Source organism: Salmo salar, chromosome 25, assembly GCF_965601325.2.
Source record: "Salmo salar chromosome 25, fSalSal1, whole genome shotgun sequence".
Classification (NCBI taxonomy): Eukaryota; Metazoa; Chordata; class Actinopteri; order Salmoniformes; family Salmonidae; genus Salmo; species Salmo salar.
Genome location: NC_138315.1, coordinates 32,143,946 through 32,169,979, shown reverse-complemented (window position 1 = coordinate 32,169,979; position 26,034 = coordinate 32,143,946). Strand labels below are relative to the sequence as shown.

At 44.7% G+C, this 26,034-nt stretch overlaps 1 protein-coding gene across 2 annotated transcripts in view; it reads left to right on the top strand.

Annotated features, from left to right (window-relative positions):
- Positions 1-26,034, top strand: part of cryl1 (crystallin, lambda 1) — a 33,700-nt gene that overhangs the window by 6,989 nt on the left and 677 nt on the right. For both annotated transcript variants that reach the window (XM_014173969.3, NM_001140447.1), the window contains 4 exon segments: positions 8,297-8,458; positions 9,505-9,699; positions 15,993-16,101; positions 23,444-23,550. In XM_014173969.3, coding sequence (XP_014029444.1) covers positions 8,297-8,458; positions 9,505-9,699; positions 15,993-16,101; positions 23,444-23,550 — 573 coding nt within the window.

Below are 26,034 nucleotides of genomic sequence, written 5' to 3'. Positions count from 1 at the left end.
GGAGACATTGTGATGGTCTGGGGGTGCTTTGGTGGTGGTAAAGTGGATGATTTGTACAGGGTAAAAGGGATCTTGAAGAAGGAAGGCTATCACTCCATTTTGCAATGCCATGCCATACCCTGTGGATGGCGCTTAATTGGAGCCAATTTCCTCCTACAACAGGATAATGGGCCAAAGCACAGCTCCAAACTACGCAATAACTATTTAGGGAAGAAGCAGTCAGCTGGTATTCTGTCTATAATGGAGTGGCCAGCACAGTCACCGGTTCTCAACCCTATTGAGCTGTTGTGGGAGAAGCTTGACCGTATGGTACGTAAGAAGTGCCCATCAAGCCAATCCAATTTATGGGAGGTGCTTCAGGAAGCATGGGGTGAAATCTCTTCAGATTACCTCAACAAATTGACAACTACAATGCCAAAGGTTTACAAGGCTGTAATTGCTGCAAATGGAGGATTCTTTGACTAAAGCAAAGTTTGAAGGACACAATTGTTGTTTCAATTTAAAATCATTATATATAACCTTGTCAACATCTTGACTATATTTCCTATTCATTTTGCAACTAATTTCATGTATGTTTTCATGGAAAACAAGGACATTTCTAAGTGACCCCAAACTTTTCTTAATTAAAAAAAAAGTATAGAGGCCCTGAGGGTGCATCACAATAGTCTAGAACAATAGCCACGCGACTCTTAAGATACCAAGGAAGTTTGCACAACCCTTCACCAGATTTTCCCATCCCCTCCCAAGAAAGGTTGGCTTTCAGAGCTTTCCTGTAATGAAAGGTATAGGAGGAGGGTGGTATAGGAGAGACAATGAGAGAAGCCACATGACAGTTGAATTCCTTACAGTGTGGTTAACCATCTCATCACTCATCTGGTCTTAGTCCCGCTTTACACACGCTCACAAACACACCACGCGAGCCAGGAAGTGTGGTCTTTTAGCCAAAGACAGGAGTCACATTCCATCCGACACACCAGTATTGACAACACTGTCTCTCTTTGAGGGGAAGGAAGGCCTGCTCAGTGGGCACATGGGAGATGGGTATATTTTATCACACAGGTTTAATCATTACAGTGTATCGATTCAAATCATCATGTAATACTGTGGCAGAGAACAAAAGAAGGTGTTTTAGAGAGTTGTGGGGAAATGCTGCTGGGAAATATTCAGAGTATCTTTTCCTGGTTCAGATACGTTTCCTCACTGACTGCAGTTCACTCAGTGTTTCCCTAGTGTATCAAATGTATTTGTCACATGCTTCGTAAACAACAGGTGTAGTTAAACAGTGACATGCTTACTTACGGGCCCTTCCCAATAATGCAGAGAGAAAAAAAAATAGAAAAATAATAAGACAAGAAATAAATACACAGTGAGGAATAAATACACAATGAGTAATGATAACTGGCTATATACACGGGGTACCAGTACTGAGTCGATGTGCAGGGGTATGAAGTAATTCAGGTAGATATGTACATATAGGTAGGGAGAAAGTGACTAGGCAAGAGAACAGATAATAAACAGTAGCAGCAGCTTATGCGACGAGTCAAAAGAGTTGGTGTAAAAAGGGTCAATGCAGATAGTCCGGGTAGCTATTGCTTAACTATTTATCAGTCTTATGGCTTGGGGATAGAAGCTGTTCAGGGTTCTGTTGATTCCAGACTTGGTACACCGGTACCGCTTTCCGTTCGATGGCAGACAGAACACACTATGACTTGAGTCTGACTATTTTTTAGTGCTTTCCTCTGACACTGCCTGGTATAGAGGTCCAGGATGGCAGGGAGCTTGGCCCTAGTGATGCACTCGGCCGTACGCACTACCCTCTGTAACGCCTTACGGTCGGATGCCAAGCAGTTCCCATATCAAGCCGTGATGCAGCCAGTCTAGATGCTCTCATAGGTGCAGCTGTAGAACTTTTTTGAGGATCAGAGGGGCCCATTCCGAATCTTTTCAGTCTCCTGAGGAGGAAGAGGTGTTGTCGTGCCTTCTTCACAACTATGTTGGTGAGTGTGGACCATGATAATTCCTTAGAGATGAGGACACAGTGGAACTAGAAGCTCTCGACCTGCTCCTCTACAGCCCCGTCGATGTGGATCGGGCCGTGCTCGGCTCCATGTCCTGTAATCTACAACCAGCTCCTTTGTCTTGTTGAGGGAGTGGTTGTTGCCCTGGTACCACACTGCCAGGTCACTGACCACCTCCCTACAGGCTGTCTCATTGTCATCGGTGATCAGGCCAACCTCTGTCGTGTCGTTAGCAAACCTAATGATGGTGTTGGAGTTGTGCTTGGCCATGCAGTCATGGGTGAACAAGGAGTACAGGAGGTGACTAAGCACGCACCCCTGAGAGGCCCCTGTGTTGAGGGTCAGCGTGACGGATGTGGTGTTGCCTACCCTCAGCACAAGTCCAGGATCCAATTCCAGAGGGAGGTGTTAAGTCACAGGGTACTGAGCTTAGTGATGAGCTTGAAGGGCACAATGGTGTTGAATACTGAGCTATAGTCAATGAACAGCATTCTCACATAGGTGGTCTTCTTGCTCAGGTGGGAGAGGACTGTGTGGAGTGCAATATCAATTGCGTCATCTGTGGATCTGTTGGAGTGGGTCCAGGGTGTCTGGGATGATGGAGTTGATGTGAGCTATGACCAGCCTTTCAAAGCTTTTCAAGGCTAGTCATCTTTTTTTTAAAAATGTATATTATTTTATTTCACCATTATTTAACCAGGTAAGCTAATTGAAAACAAGTTCTCATTTACAACTGCGACCTGGCCAAGATAAAGCAAAGCACTGCGACACAAACAACAACACAGAGTTACACATGGAATAAAGAAGTGTACAGTCAATAACACAATATAAAAAGAAAGTCTATATACAGTATGTGCAAATGGTGTGAGGAGGCCATAGTAGCGAAGTAATTACAATTTAGCAAAGTAACACTGGAGTCATAGATGAGCAGATGATGATGTGCAAGTAGAAATACTGGTGTGCAGAAAAGTAAATAAAAACAATTTGGGGATGAGGTAGGTAGATTGGGTGGGCTAGTTACAGATGGGCTATGTATAGCTGCAGCGATCGGTTAGCTGCTCAGATAGCTGATGTTTAAAAAAAAGTAACTTATTATTTTTTTTATTTTTTTTGCAATTCGTTCCAGTTATTGGCAGCAGAGAACTGGAAGGAAAGGTGGCCAAAGGAGGTGTTGGCTTTGGGGATGACCAGTGAGATACCTGCTGGAGCGCGTGCTACGGGTGGGTGTTGTTATCGTGACCAGTGAGCTGAGATAAGGCGTAGCTTTACCTAGCATAGACTTATAGATGACCTGGAGCCAGTGGGTCTGGTGACGAATATGTAGCGAAGGCCAGCCGACTAGAGCATACAGGTCGCAGTGGTGGGTGGTATAAGGAACCTTGCTGACAAAACGGATGGCACTGTGATAGACTGCATCCAGTTTGCTGAGTAGAGTATTGGAAGCTATTTTGTAAATGACATCGCCGAAGTCAAGGATCGGTAGGATAGTCAGTTTTACGAGGGTGTGTTTGGCGGCGTGGGTGAAGGAGGCTTTGTTGCAAAATAGGAAGCCGATTCTAGATTTAATTTTTGATTGGAGATGTTTAATATGAGTCTGGAAGGAGAGTTTACAGTCTAACCAGACACCTAGGTATTTGTAGTTGTCCACATATTCTAAGTCAGAACCGTCCAGAGTAGTGATGCTAGTCGGGCGGGCGGGTGCAGGCAGCGAACAGTTGAAAAGTATGCATTTGGTTTTACTAGAGTTTAAGAGCAGTTGAAGGCCACAGAAGGAGTGTTGTATGGCATTGAAGCTCGTTTGGAGGTTAGTTAACCTCTCTGGGGTATGTGGGACGCTAGCCAGTGAAATGGCAGTGCGGAAAATTCAAAACAACAAAAATCTCATAATTCAAATTTCTCAAACATACAACTATTATATCCCATTTTAAAGATACACTTCTCGTTAATCCAACCACATTGTCCGATTTCAAAAAGGCTTTATGGTGAAAGCATAACATTAGATTATGTTAGGACAGCGCCTAGACAAGAAAAATCACACAGCTATTTTCCAAGCAAGGAGAGGCGTCACAAAAACCAGAAATACTGCTAATATTAATCACTAACCTTTGATGATCTTCATCAGATGGCACTCATAGGACTTCATGTTACACAGTACATGTATGTTTTGCTCGATAAAGTTCATATTTATATCCAAAAACCCAATTTTTATATTGGCGTGTAATGTTCAGAAATGTTTTGCCTCCCAAAACTTCCGGTGAATGAGCACATCAATTTACAGAAATACTCATCATAAATGTTGATAAAATATTCAACAGTTATTTAAAGAATTATAGATACACTTCTCCTTAATGCAACCGCATGTCAGATTTCAAAAAAGCTTTACGGCGAAAGCTAATTTTGCAATAATCTGAGTACAGCGCTCAGATATCAAAACAAGCCATACAGATACCTGCCATTTTGGAGTCAACAGAAATGACAGAAATTACATTATAAATATTCACTTACCTTTGCTCTTCATCGGAATGCACTCCCAGGAATCCCAGTTCCAGAATAAATGTTTGTTTTGTTCGATAAAGTCCATAATTTATGTCCAAATACCTCCTTTTTGTTCGCGCGTTTAGTCCACTACTCCAAATGCAGGAAGCGCGTGCAAAATGTCACGACGAAAAGTTAAAAAAAGTTATATTTACGTTCGTAGAAACATGTCAAACGATGTATAGCATCAATCTTTAGGGTGTTTTTATCATAAATCTTCAGTAATATTCCAACCGGAAAATTCCAATGTCTTCAAAAAAGAAAAGGAACACAGTTAACTCTCACGGGAGCACGCACCACTGAGCTCATGTCATTTTCTCAATCGTCTACTTCCAGGAGCTCTTATTCTCTCCCTATTCACAGTAGAAGCATGAAACAACATTCTAAAGACTGTTGACATCTAGTGGAAGCCTTAGGAAGTGCAAAATGAACCCTAAGTCACTATAGGCAATCACTTGAAAAACTACAAACCTCAGATTTCCACACTTCCTGGTTGGATTTTTCTCAGGTTTTTGCCTGCCGCATGAGTTCTGTTATACTCACAGACATCATTCAAACAGTTTTAGAAACTTCAGTGTGTGTTCTATCCAAATCTACTAATAATATGCATATCCTACCTTCTGAGCCTGAGTAGCAGGCAGTTTACTACGGGCACGCCTTTCATCTGGACGTCAAAATACTGCCCCCTACCCTAGAGAAGTTAACAGTGTCCAAAGAAGGGCCAGAAGTATACAGAATGGTGTCGTCTGCGTAGAGGTGGATCAGGGAATCAGCCGCAGCAAGAGCGACATTGTTGATATATACAGAGACAAGAGTCGGCCCGAGAATTGAACCCTGTGGTACCCCCATAGACTGCCAGAGGTCTGGACAACAGGCCCTCCGATTTGACACACTGATCTCTGTCTGATGTCTGAGAAGTAGTTGTTGAACCAGGCGAGGCAGTCATTTGAGAAACCAAGGCTGTTGAGTCTACCGACAAGAATGTAGTGATTGACAGAGTCGAAAGCCTTGGCCAGGTCGATGACAGTACTGTCTTTTATCGATGGCGGTTACGATATCGTTTAGTACCTTGAGTGTGGCTGAGGTGCACCCGTGACCAGCTCGGAAAACGGATTGCACAGCGGAGAAGGTACGGTGGGATTTGAAATGGTCAGTGATCTGTTTATTAACTTGGCTTTTGAAGACAGGGCAGGATGGATATAGGTCTGTAACAGTTTGGGTCTAGAGTGTCACCCCCTTTGAAGAGGGGGATGACCGTGGCAGCTTTCCAATCTTTAGGGATCTTGGATGATACGAAAGAGAGGTTGAACAGACTGGTAATAGGGGTTGCAACAATGGCGGCGGATAATTTTAGAAAGAGAGGGTCCAGATTGTCTAGCCCAGCTGATTTGTACAGGTCCAGGTTTTGCAGCTCTTTCAGAACATCTGCTATCTGGATTTGGGTGAAGGAGAAGCTGGGGAGGCTTGGGCGAGTAGCTGCGGGGGGGTGTGGAGCTGTTGGCCAGGGTTGGGGTAACCAGGTAGGCCAGCTGTAGAGATGCTTATTGAAATTCTCAATTATCGTGGATTTATCGGTGGAAAAGCATGCATTTAGGCAGGTTACATTCGCTTTCTTGGGCACAGGGACTATGGTGGTCTGCTTGAAACATGTAGGTATTACAGACTAGGTCAGGGAGAGGTTGAAAACGTCAGTGAAGAGTACACGTCCTGTTAATCCGTCACGGCTTTGTGAATGTTGACCTGTTTAAAGGTCTTACTCACATCGGCTACGGAGAGTGAGATCACACTGTCGTCCGGAACAATTGGTGCTCTCATGCTTCACGCTTTCATTTATGCTAACCTCATTCTGAATCAAGTTATTTATTCTACTGTTACAGTTTCAGACAGTGGTCAAGTAGGCCACTGTGCCTATTTGATCATCATGTAGGCCTACCATAGTGGCCTTCCATTAAAAAAAAACAATGGAGAAAATATATCCTATTACATTTTAAAATGGAAATGGCTGTTCTATCATTGTGTACAGTAGCAGCCATGTGTGGTGTTCAATGTAGGCCTACATTCCATGAGACTTAAAAAAAAAACATGTGGGCTTAACATGAACCTGTTTATCAACTTGTCCTTCAGACAAGGAAAGGTTGTGTTATTGGATACAAGAAACCACTTTACAAAATAAAATGCATTATTATTCCCATACCATTATTACAGAGACTCAGACAAATGGCTACCCTCTGCCTATTGACTACTTAGCTTATTCAAAATACAACACTAAAAAGCTCTTTACCTAACTCGCTTTCAGAGATGTCTAGAAATGTATACGTTTTGTGCTCTTGTAGGAAGCATTGCACTCCCCAATTGCTGACTACAAATGATCTATAACTGGGCTAATAACTCATTAACTAGCAAAGGTTATGAACAAATGTGGTCACGTGGCTACATGCAGCTCTCGCTTTGATCTCAAAACAAGCGCATCTACTCACGACTGCTCATGCTGTTAACACAGTCCATTTCAAAGTGAATGGCACAGATCCATTTATGGCAATGGTCTATTTACATATAGGCCTACTGCAGCTCTGATTGGTAATGCCACACCGGTCTGTGTGGAGTATGGGCTGAGTCATGTGTGTCAATGCAATAGAATCCTACTCTGCGTTCTGCCTACAACAAAATCTCTTGCTTATTAGTTTTGCATACTAAGTCTTGAATAGTTTGTTTTCTTTCGGTATGTTGCATTGAAAGTGGGTAATATTGTGTTGATTCGATCACAGTTCCCACAATAAAGGGAAACGTTGATAGTGTAAACAAAGGGGGAAAACTCTAGAAAGTTAAATCTCGTGATTCTCTGCGCGGGCTGATATTTATTCTGCATGGCAGTCCTGGGGGAGTTTAGAGGGAACATTACCTGCAGCCATTGTGTAGTTAATCTAACCTGGTTAGTTTAGTTAGGTGAAAGAGCATCGTGGGGAGGGAGCATCATGACCTTCAATACACTTGTCTGTGCATATTGGTGAGTGATGAATTAAACAGGATAAAGCAAAAGCAGTGTTCTGTATTAATTTCTAAGAAGCAATGATATTATCATGTCAAATATGTTTGTTTCAGTGGGGTTTCTATGGTTATCATGTTTGTATTGAAACACTTATGTCAGCAATACACGACCTTCTCGTGACCGGGGACCATGAGAAGTACCGATGAGTAGTATTTCCTAAACCACCATTCCTTCCATCATTGGAGTTGTGACATTTCCCCTTACTGTTAAAATAAAGAGGAAATGTAATTTAAAGGCACGACCCCATGTTTGAATGTTTTCAAGGGAAAACAATATTCCCTTTCAGTCTTAAGAAATAGGTAGTCTTATAGGAAGATGTCATGACATGTCTTATAACTATGTGTTCAAGACATTACAGCTCATATCATGTGCCATATTGTGGTTAACGACAGCCATATAGCTGGGAAAGTAGTTGTTTTCCCCTTTTAATTTACCCAAATAAAAATGGTGTGAAATAGAACAATGCAAATGATGTGAAATAGAACAATGCAATTCTCCCAGCAGAAAATGTTTCATTTGAAAGTACACCATGTTTGTTCTCATCAGTCTTTACATTGTATTTCTGTATGTCCTAATATTTGTTCATAATTTTGCACTGAATGTCCCTGTTCCCACTGCGATGACCTTAAATCTGTTAAATGTATTAACTTTCCTGTCACATTTTCTCTGCTAAACAAGCGTGTGTGTCTGTGTACAGGAGTGTGTGTTTGAGGAGATCGAGGCCAAGCGGAGTGTCTTCCAGGCGGTGGAGAGTCATGTGGGAGAGGGGGTGATCCTCAGTAGCTCCACCTCCTGCCTGTTGCCTAGCAACATCTTCTCCCAGGTCCAGAATCGGAAGCGCTGCATCATATCTCACCCGGTCAGTACAGCGCTACCACAAACACCAAGGCTGTGTCCAATATGGCACCCTATACAGAGCACTACTTTTGGCCAAACCCTGCACAGCATAGGGAACAGGATGCAATTTCAGATTTGCACAAGCTCTCGTTCTCCCTGTCCGAGGAAGAAGTTTTTATGTTTGCACAAGGGAATGACCCATCCATTCCAGTTGTGGCATTTGTAACCTTCACATTCTAACCCTTCTGTTGCAACACTACATTTTATTGCACTTCAGTCCTTGTCTTCCCCCAGTCTCCTAACAGCTAGCTAACCACGGACCCTTATCACCTTGACGCTGAAACACAAACACGTGCAGTCCTTCTATGGCCGGAGAGAGACGAGTTCACCTTTACCTGGGAAAGTGCGCGTACGTGCATGTGTATGGTGAATGTTTAGCCTAATCCCCCAATGGTTTTACCTCAGTGCCACTCCTATCAGAGAGGCCTTCACAGAGGAGAATGTGTGTGATAATCCCTGCTCATCGATAGCCCCTGTGTGTATAATGGCTTACAGAGTAATGCGGTCCAACACAGAGAAAGGACAACACATTAGCTTCCTGTCTCCTCTCCCTCATCTGCACTGATGTGAGGGAGCTGTACTAGTCCACTGTATTTTTTTATACATTTTTAATCATATCAAATAAAGAAAATAGCAGGGATCCCCAACTGGTGGCCCGCGGGCCGAATTTGGCATGGCGGGTGGATTTCCCCCCCCCCCCCCCCAGGTTTTCTGCGCAAAAACAAAAAATGCCAGAAAATCTGCTCCCAAGTATTCCCACGCATAATAAAGAGACACGTGATCATATACAAATGTAAGCAAGGTTTGAAATTATTATGTTTTAGTCAAATCTGTTTGGACATCTTGCAGTCAATTTGCAGTCTACAAATTATTTGTAATAATGATGTTTTGGCCCACAGCTGAATCTAGTTGATGATCCCTGGAATAGAGGAAATGAAGAGATGGTCTATTGATATGGAGATGTTCTCTCTGTAGTTGTTTTGAGCTGATGAGTTTCACCCCCTACAGGTGAACCCGCCCTACTACGTACGTCTGGTGGAGCTGGTGCCACACCCAGAGACGTTGGTGGAGGTGGTGGATACCACCCACGCCCTGATGACTGCCGTGGGCCAGGCTCCCGTCAGGCTGAAGAAAGAGATTGACGGCTTCGCCCTGAACCGTGTGCAGTACGCCATCATCGCCGAGTCCTGGAGGCTGGTCAAGGTGGGAGACTGAATACTGTGCAACATACCCTTCTCTCTTATCACTGTATTGGTCTCTTAAATAGTTTGGAACCAAGGGATTATGTATCATGAGTGGAGGTGGATTTGGCTGATGTTGACACTGGCAGTCCTTGTAGACAAGAGTCCATCAGACCTTGCAGCTTTGAACTTTGGATCCTTAATACCGGTAGTTCTGCTGATGGTCGTGTTTAAATAGGAGTGGAGGGGGAAGTGTCTGTCAGCTGCCTTCAGGTCTCCATGCTCTCTATCTAAAAATGTAACTGTGATATAATGGGGGTAAATGAACCTCCAGCTCTATATACCACCACACGGATTGAGGATGTGAGGGGATGAATCCTTCCTGGAGACACAGGCACTCAACTTGATTGATTGATTGATTGATTGATTTCATTGGGAGATGTGTTTGAGTTACATGCGCGCATCTCAAGTCGAGATTCGTCCCGATGTGTTTTATTTCCTAGTGCTTGTTTAAAGAGCTGAACTCTTAGGGCTGGTTTTCAGATCTGAGATTAAGCCTAGTCCTGGACTAAAAACAAGCTCAATGGAGAATATCTATTGAAAGTGCTTTTTAGTCCAGGAATAAGATGAATCACAATCACTTAATCACTCTGGTTTAACAGCGAGCAGTATGGAGAGCCAACAATGTCCCTTTGATTTTCTATCTACAATCCCACCCCGATAGACTATTGAACAGGTCATATCACTGTACCACCCTGATACTGAGGCTAATGCTTTGAATGGTACACCACTGTATTCTGCCCTGCCGCAATGTTCACCCCTTCAGACATGAATTGTCTCAGCCACATGGCAGCAGGGAGGATAATGTGTAAGAAATCCCATCACTCATCTCAGTGTTGACAGAGGAAAGGGCTAATGGCAGCAATCTAGGGCTTACGTCAATCAGTGAGCTCCATTATCTCAGACAGAAGATCAACCACAGTCCTTCTGTCTTTGTCAGCACACAACTATAATGGAGCACTTTTTGGGGGGGTAGATTTACAATAGACTCCCCACATTCAGCTGCCTGACACAGTGCACTTTGTCTCTGCAGTACAGTTACAGTACACCTGTATCAGATGCTCCCGGACCGGTCTGAACTGGTCTCCCAGACCCATCCAGCCCTCACGGCTAGGGTACTGCTATCATGTCAAAAAAACAGTAGCTAGCCAGGACAAGAGAAGCACTTACAGCAGGAGCTGCTTTTGCCACAACAGCAGGCTAGGAATCAGCCAAAATATACATGTTTACAAAAACCACAGGTGTTTGTATGTAACCTTCACACTCAATACAGTTAACGAGGCGTCCATGGATTATGTTTATGTCTTGGTATGCAATAGCCTACCAACCTCCTCTCACTTTCACTCAAATGGACTGTGTGGGTAGAGTGAGTCGAGTGAGAAAGCTGTGGAAACTGTCTAATAGGTGGGTGTGGGGGCAGGAAGGGGAAGATGATGTGTCCTTGTGAAAAGCCTGGTCTTTGAAGGGACAGAACTACAGACCATCTCAAGGTGACCAGTCAGTCAGTCAGTCACCCTGCTTGCCTTAATCTCTACTCTGTCAACACAGGCACCGACACCATGAGTGTTTTTCCACTGGCTGGCCTGGGCAGATGATAAGAAAACGAGAGAGCACAGTGGTTATGTGTGTATGAGGATGTGACGGGTGCCTAGTTTTGGTAAGGCTGTGGTTGAGTCGAGAATTGCACAGATTGAAGATGAAGCCTTTGCAGCGATGTCTGCAGGCTTCAGCCATCACCTGGTTCAACAAACGATCTCCATTCCTGTTGGCCTCCTGTAATCTCATCGTGGTTATTACAGTAGCGTCTTTGTGAAGTGAAGTATTTATTGATGTGAACCCTAGACTATATGATGTGAACAGTGAATTGTAAGATTTTCCATGAGGTGACAGTGTCACTTCCCTATCCTGGTCATCCATATCAGCAGAAAGAGAGCAAAAGTTTCCCAATAATATCATTTCAACATTCTTAAAGGAAGTGAAAGCACAAATCATTGTAGATGTATGTTACAAAAAGCAAAGATCGGAATCACATGGTAAGGAGTGCTGAAGTCGCTTTGTCAGGTCACTGTCACTCATTTGGCGACTCCAATTAGCATTGATCTTCATGACCGTTAAGAGTCAATGGACCCCTACCCAAGAAGAGAATTCTTCTACTTCCATGGTCTTCCTTGACCTGAAGCATACAACAACATGGTTTACATCCCAGTTGAATGCACACAGGCAGTCGGAACAGGCCGACCTACTCCATTCAGTGTGGATGTGCATTAGCGTGTAACGCTGAAGTTTCTTTAAAGAGTTACCCAGATAGGTGAAGTGAGCCTTCAGAGTGAAAAGTCACAGCTCTCGTGAGCTCAGTCAGTCCATTCAACAAAGCGGTGTGGTCACGCTCTAATGGAAATCCAATGGAGTCTGTTACTGAAAATGCATCAGCTGATATCTCAAAATGCTGTACAGAAACCCAGCCTAAAACCCCAAACAGCAAGCAATGCAGGTGTAGAAGCACGGTGGCTAGGAAAAACTCCCTAGAAAGGCCAAAACCTACGAAGAAACCTAGAGAGGAACCAGGCTATGAAGGGTGGCCAGTCCTCTTCTGGCTGTTCCGGGTGGAGATTATAACAGCACATGGCCTAGATGTTCAAATGTTCATAAATGACCAGCATGGTCAAATAATAATAATCATAGTAGTTGTCGAGGGTGCAACAAGTCAGTAACACAAGAGTAAGTGTCAGTTGGCTTTTTCATAGCCGATCTTTGAGAGTATCTCTACCGCTCCTGCTGTCTCTAGAGAGTTGAAAACAGCAGGTCTGGGACAGGTAGCACGTCCGGTGAACAGGTCAGGGTTCCAGCAGGTCTGGGACAGGTAGCACGTCCGGTGAACAGGTCAGTGTTCCATTGACGCAGGCAGTACAGTTGGAACTGGAGCAGCAGCACGGCCAGGTGAACTGGGGACAGCAAGGAGTCATCAAGCCAGGTAGTCCTGAGGCATGGTCCTAGGGCTCAGGTCCTCCGAGAGAGAGAGAATTAGAGAGCATATTTAAATTCACACAGGACACCGGAAAAGACAAGAGAAATACTCCAGATGTGACAGACTGACCCTAGCCCCCTGACACATAAACTACTGCAGCATAAATACTGGAGGCTGAGACAGGAGGGGTCAGGAGACACTGTGGCCCCATCCGATGAAACCCCCGGACAGGGCCAAACAGGAAGGATATAACCCCACCCACTTTGCCAAAGCATAGCCCCCACACCACTGGAGGGATATCTCCAACCACCAACATACCATCCCGGGACAAGGCCGAGTATAGCCCACAAAGATCTCCGCCACGGCACAATCCAAGGGGGGGGGGGGGGGCAACCCAGACAGGAAGACCACGTCAGTGACTCAACCCACTCAAGTGACGCACCCCTCCCAGGGACGGCATGGAAGAACACCAGTAAGCCAGTGACTCAGCCCCTGTAATAGGGGTAGAGGCAGAGTATCCCAGTGGAAAGAGGGGAAACCGGCCAGGCAGAGACAGCAAGGGCGGTTCGTTGCTCCAGCCTTTCCGTTCACCTTCACACCCCTGGGCCAGACTACACTTAATCATAGGACCTACTGAAGAGATGTGTCTTCAGTAAAGACTTAAAGACTTATACCACAGCTAAAGGGCTGTTCTAAAGCATGATGCAACGCTGAGTAAAGCCAGCATCAACTCAGCTGTTGGCATGTTATCCTCCTTTACCTAGATACACACACCTCGTGCATGACAATGTACTGTAAGCTCACTGAGTGCGGCTCACTGATGTCACAGTTTGGGAATCTGGTCTATACTGCATGGTTCGTCCTCTCATTTCGTCATAAGCACTCAGACAAAGGAAGTTGGAAACTTGTTATACTGTACTGTTAACACCAGGGCTTAGGCTACCTGGTAACTAATAGGAATGATATGGCATCTATAGAAATGTACTAGTCACATAGCCTACATAGAATAATTCTACTTACAGTGGGGGGGAAAAGTATTTGATCCCCTGCTGATTTTATACGTTTGTCCACTGATAAAGAAAGGATCAGTCTATCATTTTAATGGTAGGTTTATTTGAACAGTGAGAGACAGAATAACAACAAAATCATCCAGAAAAACACTCTTCAAGGGAGTGCTCCTAATCTCAGTTTGTTACCTGTATAAAAGACACCTGTCCACAGAAGCAATCCATCAATCAGATTCCAAACTCTCCACCATGGCCAAGACCAAAGAGCTCTCCAAGGATGTCAGGGACAGGATTGTAGACCTACACAAGGCTGGAATGGGCTACAAGACCATCGCCAAGCAGCTTGGTGAGAAGGTGACAACATTTGGTGCGATTATTCGCAAATGGAAGAAACACAAAAGAACTGTCAATATCCCTCGGCCTGGGGCTCCATGCAAGATCTCACCTCGTGGAGTTGCAATGATCATGAGAACGGTGAGGAATCAGCCCAGAACTACACGGGAGGATCTTGTGAATGATCTCAAGGCAGCTGGGACCATAGTCACCAAGAAAACAATTGGTAACACACTACGCCGACAACGACTGAAATCCTGCAGTGCCTGCAAGGTCCCCCTGCTCAAGAATACATATACATGCCCGTCTGAAGTTTGCCAATGAACATCTGAATGATTCAGAGGACAACTGGTGAAAGTGTTGTGGTCAGATGAGACCAAAATGGAGCTCTTTGGCATCAACTCAACTCGCCGTGTTTGGAGGAGGAGGAATGCTGCCTATGACCCCAAGAACACCATCTCCACCGTCAAACATGGAGGTGGAAACATTATGCTTTGGGGGTGTTTTTCTGCTAAGAGGACAGGACAACTTCACTGCATCAAAGGGACGATGGACGGGGCCATGTACCGTCAAATCTTGGGTGAGAACATCCTTCCCTCAGCCAGGCTCATTGAAAATGGGTCGTGGATGGGTATTCCAGCATGACAATGACCCAAAACACACGGCCAAGGCAACAAAGGAGTGGCTCAAGAAGAAGCACATTAAGGTCCTGGAGTGGCCTAGCCAGTCTCCAGACCTTAACCCCATAGAAAATCTGTGGAGGGAGCTGAAGGTTCGAGTTGCCAAACGTCAGCCTCGAAACCTTAATGACTTGGAGAAGATCTGCAAAGAAGAGTGGGACAAAATCCCTCCTGAGATGTGTGCAAACCTGGTGGCCAACTACAAGAAACGTCTGACCTCTGTGATTGCCAACAAGGGTTTTGCCACCAAGTACTAAGTCATGTTTTGCAGAGGGGTCAAATACTTATTTCCCTCATTAAAATGCAAATCATTTTATAAAATTTTTGACATGCGTTTTTCTGGATCTTTTGTTGTTATTCTGTCTCTCACTGTTCAAATAAACCTACCATTAAAATTATAGACTGATCATTTCTTTGTAAGTGGGCAAAAGTACAAAATCAGCAGGGGATCAAATACTTTTGTCCCCCACTGTAGGTGGTAACTACCTGGTATCTAGTGGTGCCCTCCCCAAACTAAAATTCTTAATATGTTATAATTTTATCTTGTAAGTACATAGGCCTACCTGGTCATTGCTGTAAAAAATGTCAGAACGCTGAGTGTTATGGTCTTTTATGTAGGCTTAATAATGGAGAGTTCAAGTGAAGTGTCACTGATATTAATATTACATAGACAGACACACGGAACTTGGCCTTTGAGTCCAAGCCAGCGTGGGAAAGCGGAGTGGCTGAGAACGCAGCCGGTAGCTCCCGGACATTACAGCAGAGGAAAGGCCCCTTTTCACAGCTGCCCCCCCGCCTGGACGCTGCCTCGCGATGCCAAGATAACGGGCCCGTTGTTGGCCCGCAGGAAGCGAACAAAGGCGACCCTGTCCCTGTTCCCCTCTACTCTCTTGATCTGTGTGCATGCTTTGATTTCCCCCTGGTTAGCCAACAGGTATCTGTTGAGCAGTAATCTGAGTGGAGAACAGCAGGGCCTGTCCCAGGCCTGGCGCTGCCCTCACAGCCTCCTCTGTACCCTCCCATTATCCTGGGACACAGAATGGGATGATTGGGGAAACCCAATCTGGTGGGAGTAGCCTTAATGCTGCTCTGCTCTGGTGGGATGAAATAACAAGGGTCTTCTAGTCTACTGCTCCGACAGACAGACAGACAGACAGAGACCGTTCGTTCGTGGGCAGGTAGAGCACTACAGTGGTGGGGGGGGGGGGGGGGGGGGGGTGGTGGTCTTGTCTTTTGTTGAATCTGAGTTCATTGCTTCCTCCCGTTTCAGGACGGTGTCATTTCAGTCAAGGACATTGACCTGGTGATGTCAGAGGGGCTGGGAATGCGTTATGCTTTTATTGGTCCCATGGAAACCATGCACCTCAACGCACCTGAAGGTAAGTTCCTCCTTTTGACTTACACAAAGAGAGAACGTCTCCAAAGAATAAATATTTATATCCTGTCCTCTTTGTCGTGTGTAATTGTGACAAATTAACAATGTACGGTGGTCACATGGTTGGTTGAAGGGCAGAGCTTATGACCAGACTGTGATATTAGGGTTCAAAGAGGTTGATCTGCCAGACCCTGAACAGCTGATAAAAGGAGGAGGAGCTGTGGCTACCATCACATGTCTCAGTACCCTTTTACCATATAATTTCACCACCAATCCAAGGTGGTGTAGCAGTCAGGCGTCTTCGTCTAGTCGTGTTCCGTGTATATCTTTTTATATATTTTTCTTTGCATAGATTTTTTTTATTTTTTTTATTAACTTTAACATACTCTCCTGCAACCCGCCTCACCCAATGTGGTATGGATCTGCTATTTTCTTTACTTTAGAACCGGAACCCCCAACAGAAGCTAGCCAGCTAACTAGCTACTGGCTAGTAGTCTGCTAGCCACTGCTAGCAGTCATCAGCTAGCCTTTAGCCCGGACAACTCCTGCCAGTCTGCACAGCGCGATTCAACCCAGAGCATATCGGACTTCTTCTTCTTCATATCTCCGGATTCCTACCGCAAGCTCTGAACCTTTTCAACTGGATCATCGCAGCTAGCTATCTGAGTGTTTACTCCTGGCTAACGTCTCTGTCCCGAAGCAAGCACCAATTAGCCTAGAGCTAGCCTATGCTAGGCCCATCTCCTGCCTAGCTGAAGAGGTCTGTCAGCCACTCCTTGGGCTACAATACCTATTTTGTCAATTGGCCTGCAGCCCTTTTACTGCCGATACGGAGCCCCGCCGATTCATCACGACGTAATCCGCCCGAGGGTGTTTTTCAACAGGCTCCTCCGTCGCAACGTCCCCTGAATGCCCATCTGCTAGCCGCGGCCCGCTAGCTGGCTAGAGCATATCGGACTGTTAGCTGAAGGGGTCCATCAGCCAATTGGCCTGGACCCTTTTACGACACAGAGCCCTGCTGATCCATCACGACTGGTCTGCCGACGTAACCGCACGAGGGGGCTACGACAGACTGCCTCCGTCCCTCTAAGGCCCTTCTGCTAGCCCCGGCCCGCTAGCTGTCTGAATCGCCGTGCCTCCAGCTCGCCTAGCTACTCACTGGACCCTATGATCACTCGGCTACGCATGCCTCTCCCTAATGTCAATATGCCTTTTCCGTTGCTGTTTTGGTCAGGGATTATTTTCTTATTTCACTGTAGAGCCTCCAGCCCTGCTCAATATGCCTTAGCTAACCCATTTGCGGTGACCTCACCTGGTTTAAATGGTGTCTCTAGAGACAATACCTCTCTCATTGTCACTCAATGCCTAGGTTTACCTCCACTGTATTCACATCCTACCATACCTTTTGTCTGTACATTATACCTTGAATCTATTCTACCGCGCCCAGAAACCTGTTCCTTTTACTCTCTATTCCGAATGTACTATACGACCAGTTCTTATAGCCGTTAGCCGTACCCTTATCCTACCCCTCCTCTGTTCCTCTGGTGATGTAGAGGTTAATCCCGGCCCTGCAGTGCCTAGCTCCACTCCCATTCCCCAGGCGCTCTCATTTGTTGACTTCTGTAACCGTAAAAGCCTTGGTTTCATGCGCACACACGCGTGATTCTCTGAGAGTCTGAAACATCAAGTAGATGGAGAATATGAAAGGGCAGTGTGAAGAACACTAGAAGTTGACCCTGCTCTAGCAGCACCACCGTGCTCAGAGAGAGAGAACGCGTTGAGAGAGAGAGAGAACGCGTTGACAGAGAGAGAGAGAGAACGCGTTGACAGAGAGAGAGAGAGAACGCGTTGAGAGAGAGAGCGAGAGAACGCGTTGAGAGAGAGAGAACGCGTTGAGAGAGAACGCGTTGACAGACGAGAGAGAGAGAACGCGTTGACAGACGAGAGAGAACGCGTTGACAGACGAGAGAGAACGCGTTGACAGACGAGAGAGAACGCGTTGACAGACGAGAGAGAACGCGTTGACAGACGAGAGAGAACGCGTTGACAGACGAGAGAGAACGCGTTGACAGACGAGAGAGAACGCGTTGACAGACGAGAGAGAACGCGTTGACAGACGAGAGAGAACGCGTTGACAGACGAGAGAGAACGCGTTGACAGACGAGAGAGAGAGAGAACGCGTTGACAGACGAGAGAGAGAGAGAACGCGTTGACAGACGAGAGAGAGAAAGAACGCGTTGACAGACGAGAGAGAGAGAGAGAACGCGTTGACAGGGGAGAGAGAGAGAGAACGCGTTGACAGGGGAGAGAGAGAGAGAGAACGCGTTGAGACGAGAGAGAGAGAGAGAACGCGTTGAGACGAGAGAGAGAGAGCGAGAGAACGCGTTGACAGACGAGAGAGGGAGCGAGAGAGAACGCGTTGACAGACGAGAGAGAGAGCGAGAGAGAACGCGTTGACAGACGAGAGAGAGAACGCGTTGACAGACGAGAGAGAGAGAGAACGCGTTGACAGACGAGAGGGAGGGAGAGAGAACGCATTGACAGACGAGAGGGAGAGAGAGAGAACGCATTGACAGACGAGGGAGAACGCGTTGACAGATGAGAGAGAGAGAGAACGCGTTGACAGATGAGAGAGAGAGAGAGAGAACGCGTTGACAGGAGAGAGAGAACGCGTTGACAAGAGAGAGAGAGAGAACGCGTTGACAGACGAGAGAGAGAGAGAACGCGTTGACAGACGAGAGAGAGAGAGAACGCGTTGACAGACGAGAGAGAGAGAGAACGCGTTGACAGACGAGAGGGAGAGAGAACGCGTTGACAGACGAGAGGGAGAGAGAGAGAACGCGTTGACAGACGAGAGGGAGAGAGAGAGAACGCGTTGACAGACGAGAGGGAGAGAGAGAACGCGTTGACAGATGAGAGAGAGAGAGAACGCGTTGACAGATGAGAGAGAACGCGTTGACAGATGAGAGAGAGAGAACGCGTTGACAAGAGAGAGAGAGAACGCGTTGACAGACGAGAGAGAGAGAGAACGCGTTGACAGACGAGAGAGAGAGAGAACGCGTTGACAGACGAGAGAGAGAGAGAACGCGTTGACAGACGAGAGAAAGAGAGAACGCGTTGACAGACGAGAGGGAGAGAGAGAACGCGTTGACAGACGAGAGAGAACGCGTTGACAGAAGAGAGAGAGAGAGAGAGAGAGAACGCGTTGACAGAAGAGAGAGAGAGAACGTGTTGACGAGAGAGAGAACGTGTTGACGAGAGAGAGAACGCGTTGACAAGAGAGAGAACGCGTTGAGAGAGACAGAACGCGTTGACAGAAGAGAGAGAGAACGCGTTGACAAGAGAGAACGCGTTGACAAGAGAGAGAGAACGCGTTGACGAGAGAGAGAACGCGTTGACGAGAGAGAGAATGCGTTGACAAGAGAGAGAGAGAGAACGCGTTGACAGAAGAGAGAGAGAGAACGCGTTGACAGAAGAGAGAGAGAGAACGCGTTGACAGAAGAGAGAGAGAGAGAACGCGTTGACAGAAGAGAGAGAGAGAGAACGCGTTGACAGAAGAGAGAGAGAGAGAGAACGCGTTGACAGGAGAGCGAGAGAGAACGCGTTGACAGAAGAGCGAGAGAGAGAACGTGTTGACAGAACAAAGCTGTCTTTTGATCAACACAAATGAAGGAACTCCCTCACACCAGTCATCTAAAACCACTGTCACCAGGGGAGAATACATGTTGTACACTACTCACACATTCTACTTTACCTGTTTTGATCTCTTAAAAATCTTTTTAGACCAGTCCTCTGGTGTTATTCCATGGTCATATTCCCAAGTGGCAAAATAAGAGGCCTTTGTTAGCCACATTCTAACAGTGGTACTTCAGTGAAGCATGTCATTTCTAAGTTAACTGTGTGTTTTCATATCTTCCTTTGCATGCAATAAACATTCAATAAAAACAACAGTGGCATGTGTTACATTATGTTGCTCAGGTCCTCCAAAGGTTACGCAGGTCCACTCCTGTTATCACTGTAGGTCCTCTAGTCCAGTGGTTCCGAACCAGGTGTACTAGGACCCCTGGGGGTACTTAAGAACACTCATGAGACAATAGGTAAAATGCACATTCAGTTGTTGGTACAGTAACCGAAAAAGGTTGGGAACCACTTCTCTAGTCCAACCAGTCCAATCAGATAGTAAAACACTCAACAGTTCACTCTCTGCTTTGCTCTGGCTGATTGACTATCATTTCCAAACAGGGCACAGAAGAGCCCTTACACCCAGAAAGCTGAGTCATTTTATCAGACAGAAGGAGCCTTATACTTATTTTGTTCAGACTATTGAGTGGTGGACAAAGTACCCAATTGTCATACTTTAGTAAAAGTATAGATACCTTAATAGAAAGCTACTCAAATAAAAGTCACCAAGTAAAATACTACTAGAGTAAAAGTCTAAAAGTATTTGGTTTTAAATATACTTAAGTATCAAAAGTATAAATAATTTCAAATTCCTTATATTAAACAAACCAGACGGAACCATTTTCTTGTTTTAAAATGTATGAATAGCCAGGGTCACACTCCAACACTGATATTATTTACAAAAGATGCATTTGTGTTTAGTGAGTTCGTCAGAACATAGGCAGTAGGGATGACCGTGTTCTCTTGATAAGTGTGTGAATTTCACAATTTTCCTGTTCTGTTAAGCATTCAAAATGTAACGAATACTTTTGGGTGTCAAGGAAAATGTACAATATTTTCTTTAGGAATGTAGTGAAGTAAAAGTTGTCAAAAATATAAATCGTAAAGTGCAGAGTATTTTTTACTTAAGTACTTTACACTAGTGGAAGTAGAGGAGAGAAAGACTCTTTGAAAACAGACCGTCAGGTGAGGTCTCTCCCACCAAAAACAAAACTCTGTGAGAGCTTAGTTGGACGTAGCTGCCAGTTATCACACTGAAGTGTTAGCTTTAGTCTGTCCCTGTAATGTTCATGTACACATTCAGTGTTCAACTTGGAAGTAAGAAACAAATGAACAAGCTTTTTACACCTAAGAAAGAAGTTGACTAGCTTCTAATGCTTAAACTTACTTACTAAATTCATTCAAATACACTGAAAAAATATATAAATGCAGCATGTAACGTGTTGGTCCCATGTTTCATGAGCTGAAATAAAAGATCCCAGAAATGTTCCATTCTCGCAAAAAGCTTTTCTCTCATTGTGTGCACACATTTGTTCACATCCCTGCGCATTTCTCCTTTGCCAAGATAATCCATCCATCTGACAGGTGTGGCACATCAAGAAACTGATTAAACAGCATGATCATTACACAGGGGAACCTTGTGCTGGGGACAATAAAGCCACACTAAAATGTGCAGTTTTGTCACACAACACAATGCCACAGATGTTTCTAGGGAGCGCAGAATTGGCATGCTGACTGCAGCAATGTCCAACAGAGCTGTTGCCAGATAATTGAATGTTCATTTCTCTACCATAAGCCTCCTTCCAGCATCATTTTAGAGAATTTGGCAGTACGTCCAACCAGCCTCACAACCGCAGACCACGTATAATCATGCCAGCCCAGGACCCCACATCCATCTTCACCTGATGGAATTTCTGCACAAATTGTCAGAAACCATATAAGGGAAGCTCATCTGCATAATTGTCGTCCTCACCAGGGTCTTGAACTGACTGCAGTTCAGCGTCGTAACCAACTTCAGTGGGCAAATGCTCACCTTTGATGGCCACTGGCACGCTGGAGAAGTGTGCTCTTCATGGATGAATCCTGGTTTCAACTGTACTGGGCAGATGGCAGACAGCGTGTATGGCGTTGTGTGTGGGCGAGTGGTTTCAACGTTGTGAACATAGTGCCCCATGGTGGCGGTGGGGTTATGGTATGGGGCAGGCATAAGCTACAGACGACGAACACAATTGCATTTCATCAATGGCAATTTTAATGCACAGAGATACCGTGATGAGATCCTGAGGCCCATTGTTGTGCCATTCATCCGCCGCCATCACCTCATGTTTCAGCATGATAATTAGAGGTCGACCGATTATGATTTTTCAACGTCGATACCGATTTATTGGAGGACCAAAAAAGCCGATAATGATTAATCGGGCGATTTTATTTATTTGTAATAATGACAATTACAACAATACTGAATGAACACTTATTTTAACTTAATATAATACATCAATAAAATCAATTTAGCCTCAAATAAATAATGAAACATGTTCAATTTGGTTTAAATAATGCAAAAACAAAGTGTTGGAGATGAAAGTAAAAGTGCAATATGTGCCATGTAAGAAAGCTAACGTTTAAGTTCCTTGCTCAGAACATGAGAACATATGAAAGCTGGTGGTTCCTTTTAACATGAGTCTTCAATAATACCTTGGCTTCTTACTGCATTCGCGTAACAGGCAGGCTCCTTGTGGAGTGCAATGTAAAGCAGGTGGTTAGAGCGTTGGACTAGTTAACCGTAAGGTTGAAAGATTGAATCCCCGAGCTGACAAGGTAAAAATCTGTTGTTCTGCCCCTGAACAAGGCAGTTAACCCACTGTTCCTAGGCCGTCATTTGAAAATAAGAATGTTCTTAACTGACTTGCCTAATTAAATAAAGGTCTAAAAATAAAATCGGCGTCCAAAAATACCGATTTCCGATTGTTATGAAAACTTGAAATCGGCTCTAATTAATCGGCCATTCCGATTAATCGGTCGACCTCTAATGATAATGCACGGCCCCATGCCCCAAGGATCTGTACACAATTCATAGAGGCTGAAAATGTCCCAGTTCTTCCATGGCCTGCAGACTTACCAGACATGTCACCCATTGAGCATGTTGGGATGCTCTGGATTGATATGTACGACAGCTTGTTCCAGTTCCTGCCAATGTCTAGCAACTTCGCACAGCCATTGAAGAGGAGTAGGACAACATTACATAGGCCACAATCAACAGCCTGATCAACTCCATGCAAAGGAGATGTGTCGAGCTGCATGAGGCAAATGGTGGTCACACCAAATACTTTTTTTTTTTTTTTTTAGGTATCTGTGACCAACAGATGCACATTTGTATTCCCAGTCATGTGAAATCCATAGATTAGAGTCTAATGAATTTTAAATTTACTGATTTCCTTATATGAACTGTAACTCAGTAAAATCTTTGAAATTGTTGCATGTTGTGTGTTTATATTTTTGTTCAGTGTAGAATACAACTAGGCCTAAATGACATGGAGCACTTTCATTCTTGGTCATGGTGAGACCATACAAATCTGTTTTGTTACTCTATACTTCTGAACCAAATACAGTAATATCTGCCCTTGGCCTTAAAGTCTACCCATCCCTCTCTATGCGGTCCACTCCCCCAGGTCTGGAGGACTATCTCCAGCGCTACAGAGAGGGCATGAAGAGGGTTCTGAACGCCTTTGGACCTGTTCCCGAATTCTCTGGGGAGGCAGCCGAGCGCATCAACAAAGTAAGCTTATGTGTTTGTGTGTTGTACTGTTTGTACCAACGCCTCTATATTCTAGGACTAGGTCAAATGTCTTCAGATTTTGCTCATCAAGTACAAGAAGGTATGAAAAGCTGGGTTAGTTCAATGAGGGCAATGGAACATTAAGTCCAGCGAGCTCAAGGGCAAGCCTTCAAACGTTTTTCCCTTCTAGTACTATACCCTGTTAACTAGACGTTACTCAATCATATGCCGTCAGGCTGTTCAAACATCATTCTCCACACTCCAATGGAAGCCGTCATGTGAGAACACCCTGGCCATAAGCGTAAAATATTTCACAAGCATAAAATATTTCATATTGGATCGACTTTTTTTTATTTTTTATTTTTATTTATTTTTATTTGTTTTTATTATTTTTTTATTTTTTTATTTATTATTATTATTATTTTTTAAATGCATAGTGTAACCAAGGAAATATTTCACTAGGATAACACCGGAATGAAATCCTAGCAGTTAAAACGATACTGAACAAAAATATAAACGCAACATTTAAGTGTTGGTCCCATGTTTCATGAGCTGAAATAAAAGATCCCAGAAATGTTCCATTAGCACGAAAAGCTTATTTCTCTCAAATGTTGTGCACAAATATGTTTACACCCCAGTTAGTAAGCATTTCTCCTTTGCCAAGATGTATTTATTTATTTTTATTTCACCTTTATTTAAGCAGGTAGGCTAGTTGAGAACAAGTTCTCATTTGCAACTGTGACCTGGCCAAGATAAAGCAAAGCAGTTCGACACATACAACAACACAGAGTTACACATGGAATAAACAAACATACAATCAATAATACAGTAGAAGAATCTATATACAGCATGTGCAAATGAGGTAGGATAAGAGAGGTAAGGAAAGAAATAGGCCATGGTGGCGAAGTAATTACAATATAGCAATTAAACACTGGAATGGTAGAATGTGCAGATGATGAATGTGCAAGTAGAGATACTGGGGTGCAAAGGAGAAATAAATAAATACAGTATGGTGATGTGGTAGATTGGATGGGCTAATTTACAGATGAGCTATGTATAGGTGCAGTGATCTGTGAGCTGCTCTGACAGCTGGTGCTTAAAGCTAGTGAGGGAGGTAAGAGTCTCCAGCTTTAGTATTCTTTGCAGTTCATTCCAGTCATTGGCAGCAGAGAACTGGAAGGAGAGGCGGCCAAAGGAAGAATTGGCTTTTGGGGTGACCAGTGAGATATACCTGCTGGAGCACGTGCTATGGGTGGGTGCTGCTATGGTGACCAGTGAGCTGAGATAAGGCGGGGCTTTAGCTAGCAGAGACTTGTAGATAACCTGTAGCCAGTGGGTTTGGCGACGAGTATGAAGCGAGGGCCAGCCAACGAGAGCATACAGGTCGCAGTGGTGGGTAGTATATGGGGCTTTGGTGACAAAACGGATGGCACTGTGATAGACTGCATCCAATTTGTTGAGTAGAGTGTTGGAGGCTATTTTGTAAATGACATCGTCGAGGATCGGTAGGATAGTCAGTTTTATGAGAGTATGTTTGGCAACATGAGTGAAGGATGCTTTGTTGTGAAATAGGAAGCCGATTCTAGATTTAATTTTGGATTGGAGATGTTTAATGTGAGTCTGGAAGGAGAGTTTACAGTCTAACCAGACACCAAGGTATTTGTAGTTGTCCACATATTCTAAGTCAGAACCGTCCAGAGTAGTGATGCTGGACGGGCGGGCAGCTGCGGGCAGCGATCGGTTGAAGAGCATGAATTTAGTTTTACTTGCATTTAAGAGCAGTTGGAGGCCACGGAAGGAGAGTTGTATGGCATTGAAGCACATCTGGAGGTTAGTTAACAGTGTCCAAAGAGGGACCAGAGGTATACAGAATGGTGTCGTCTGCGTAGAGGTGGATCAAAGAATCACCAGCAGCAAGAACAACATCATTGATGTATACAGAGAAAAGAGTCGGCCCGAGAATTGAACCCTGTGGCACCCCCATAGAGACTGCCAGAGGTCCGGACAACAGGCCCTCCGATTTGATAAGATAATCCAACCACCTGATAGGTGTGGCATATCAAGAACCTGATTAAACAGCATGACCATTACACAGGTGCACCTTGTCCTGGGGACAATAAAAGGCCAATCTAAAATGTGCAGTTTTGTCACACAACACAATGCCACAGATGTCTCAAGTTTTTAGGGAGTGTGCAACTGGCATGATGACTGCAGAGCTGTTGCCAGATATTGAATGTTAATTTCTCTACCATAAGCCACCATTTGCACTGAAGAATTGAAGAATTTCTGCACAAACTGTCAGAAACCGTCTCAGGGAAGCGCATCTGCGTGTTCGCCATCCTCATCAGATGTGTCGCGCTGCATGAGGCAAATGGTGGTCACACCAGATACTGACTGGTTTTCTGATCCACGCCCCTACCTTTTTTTTAAGGTATCTGTGACCAACAGATGCAAATCTGTATTCCCAGTCATGTGAAATCCATA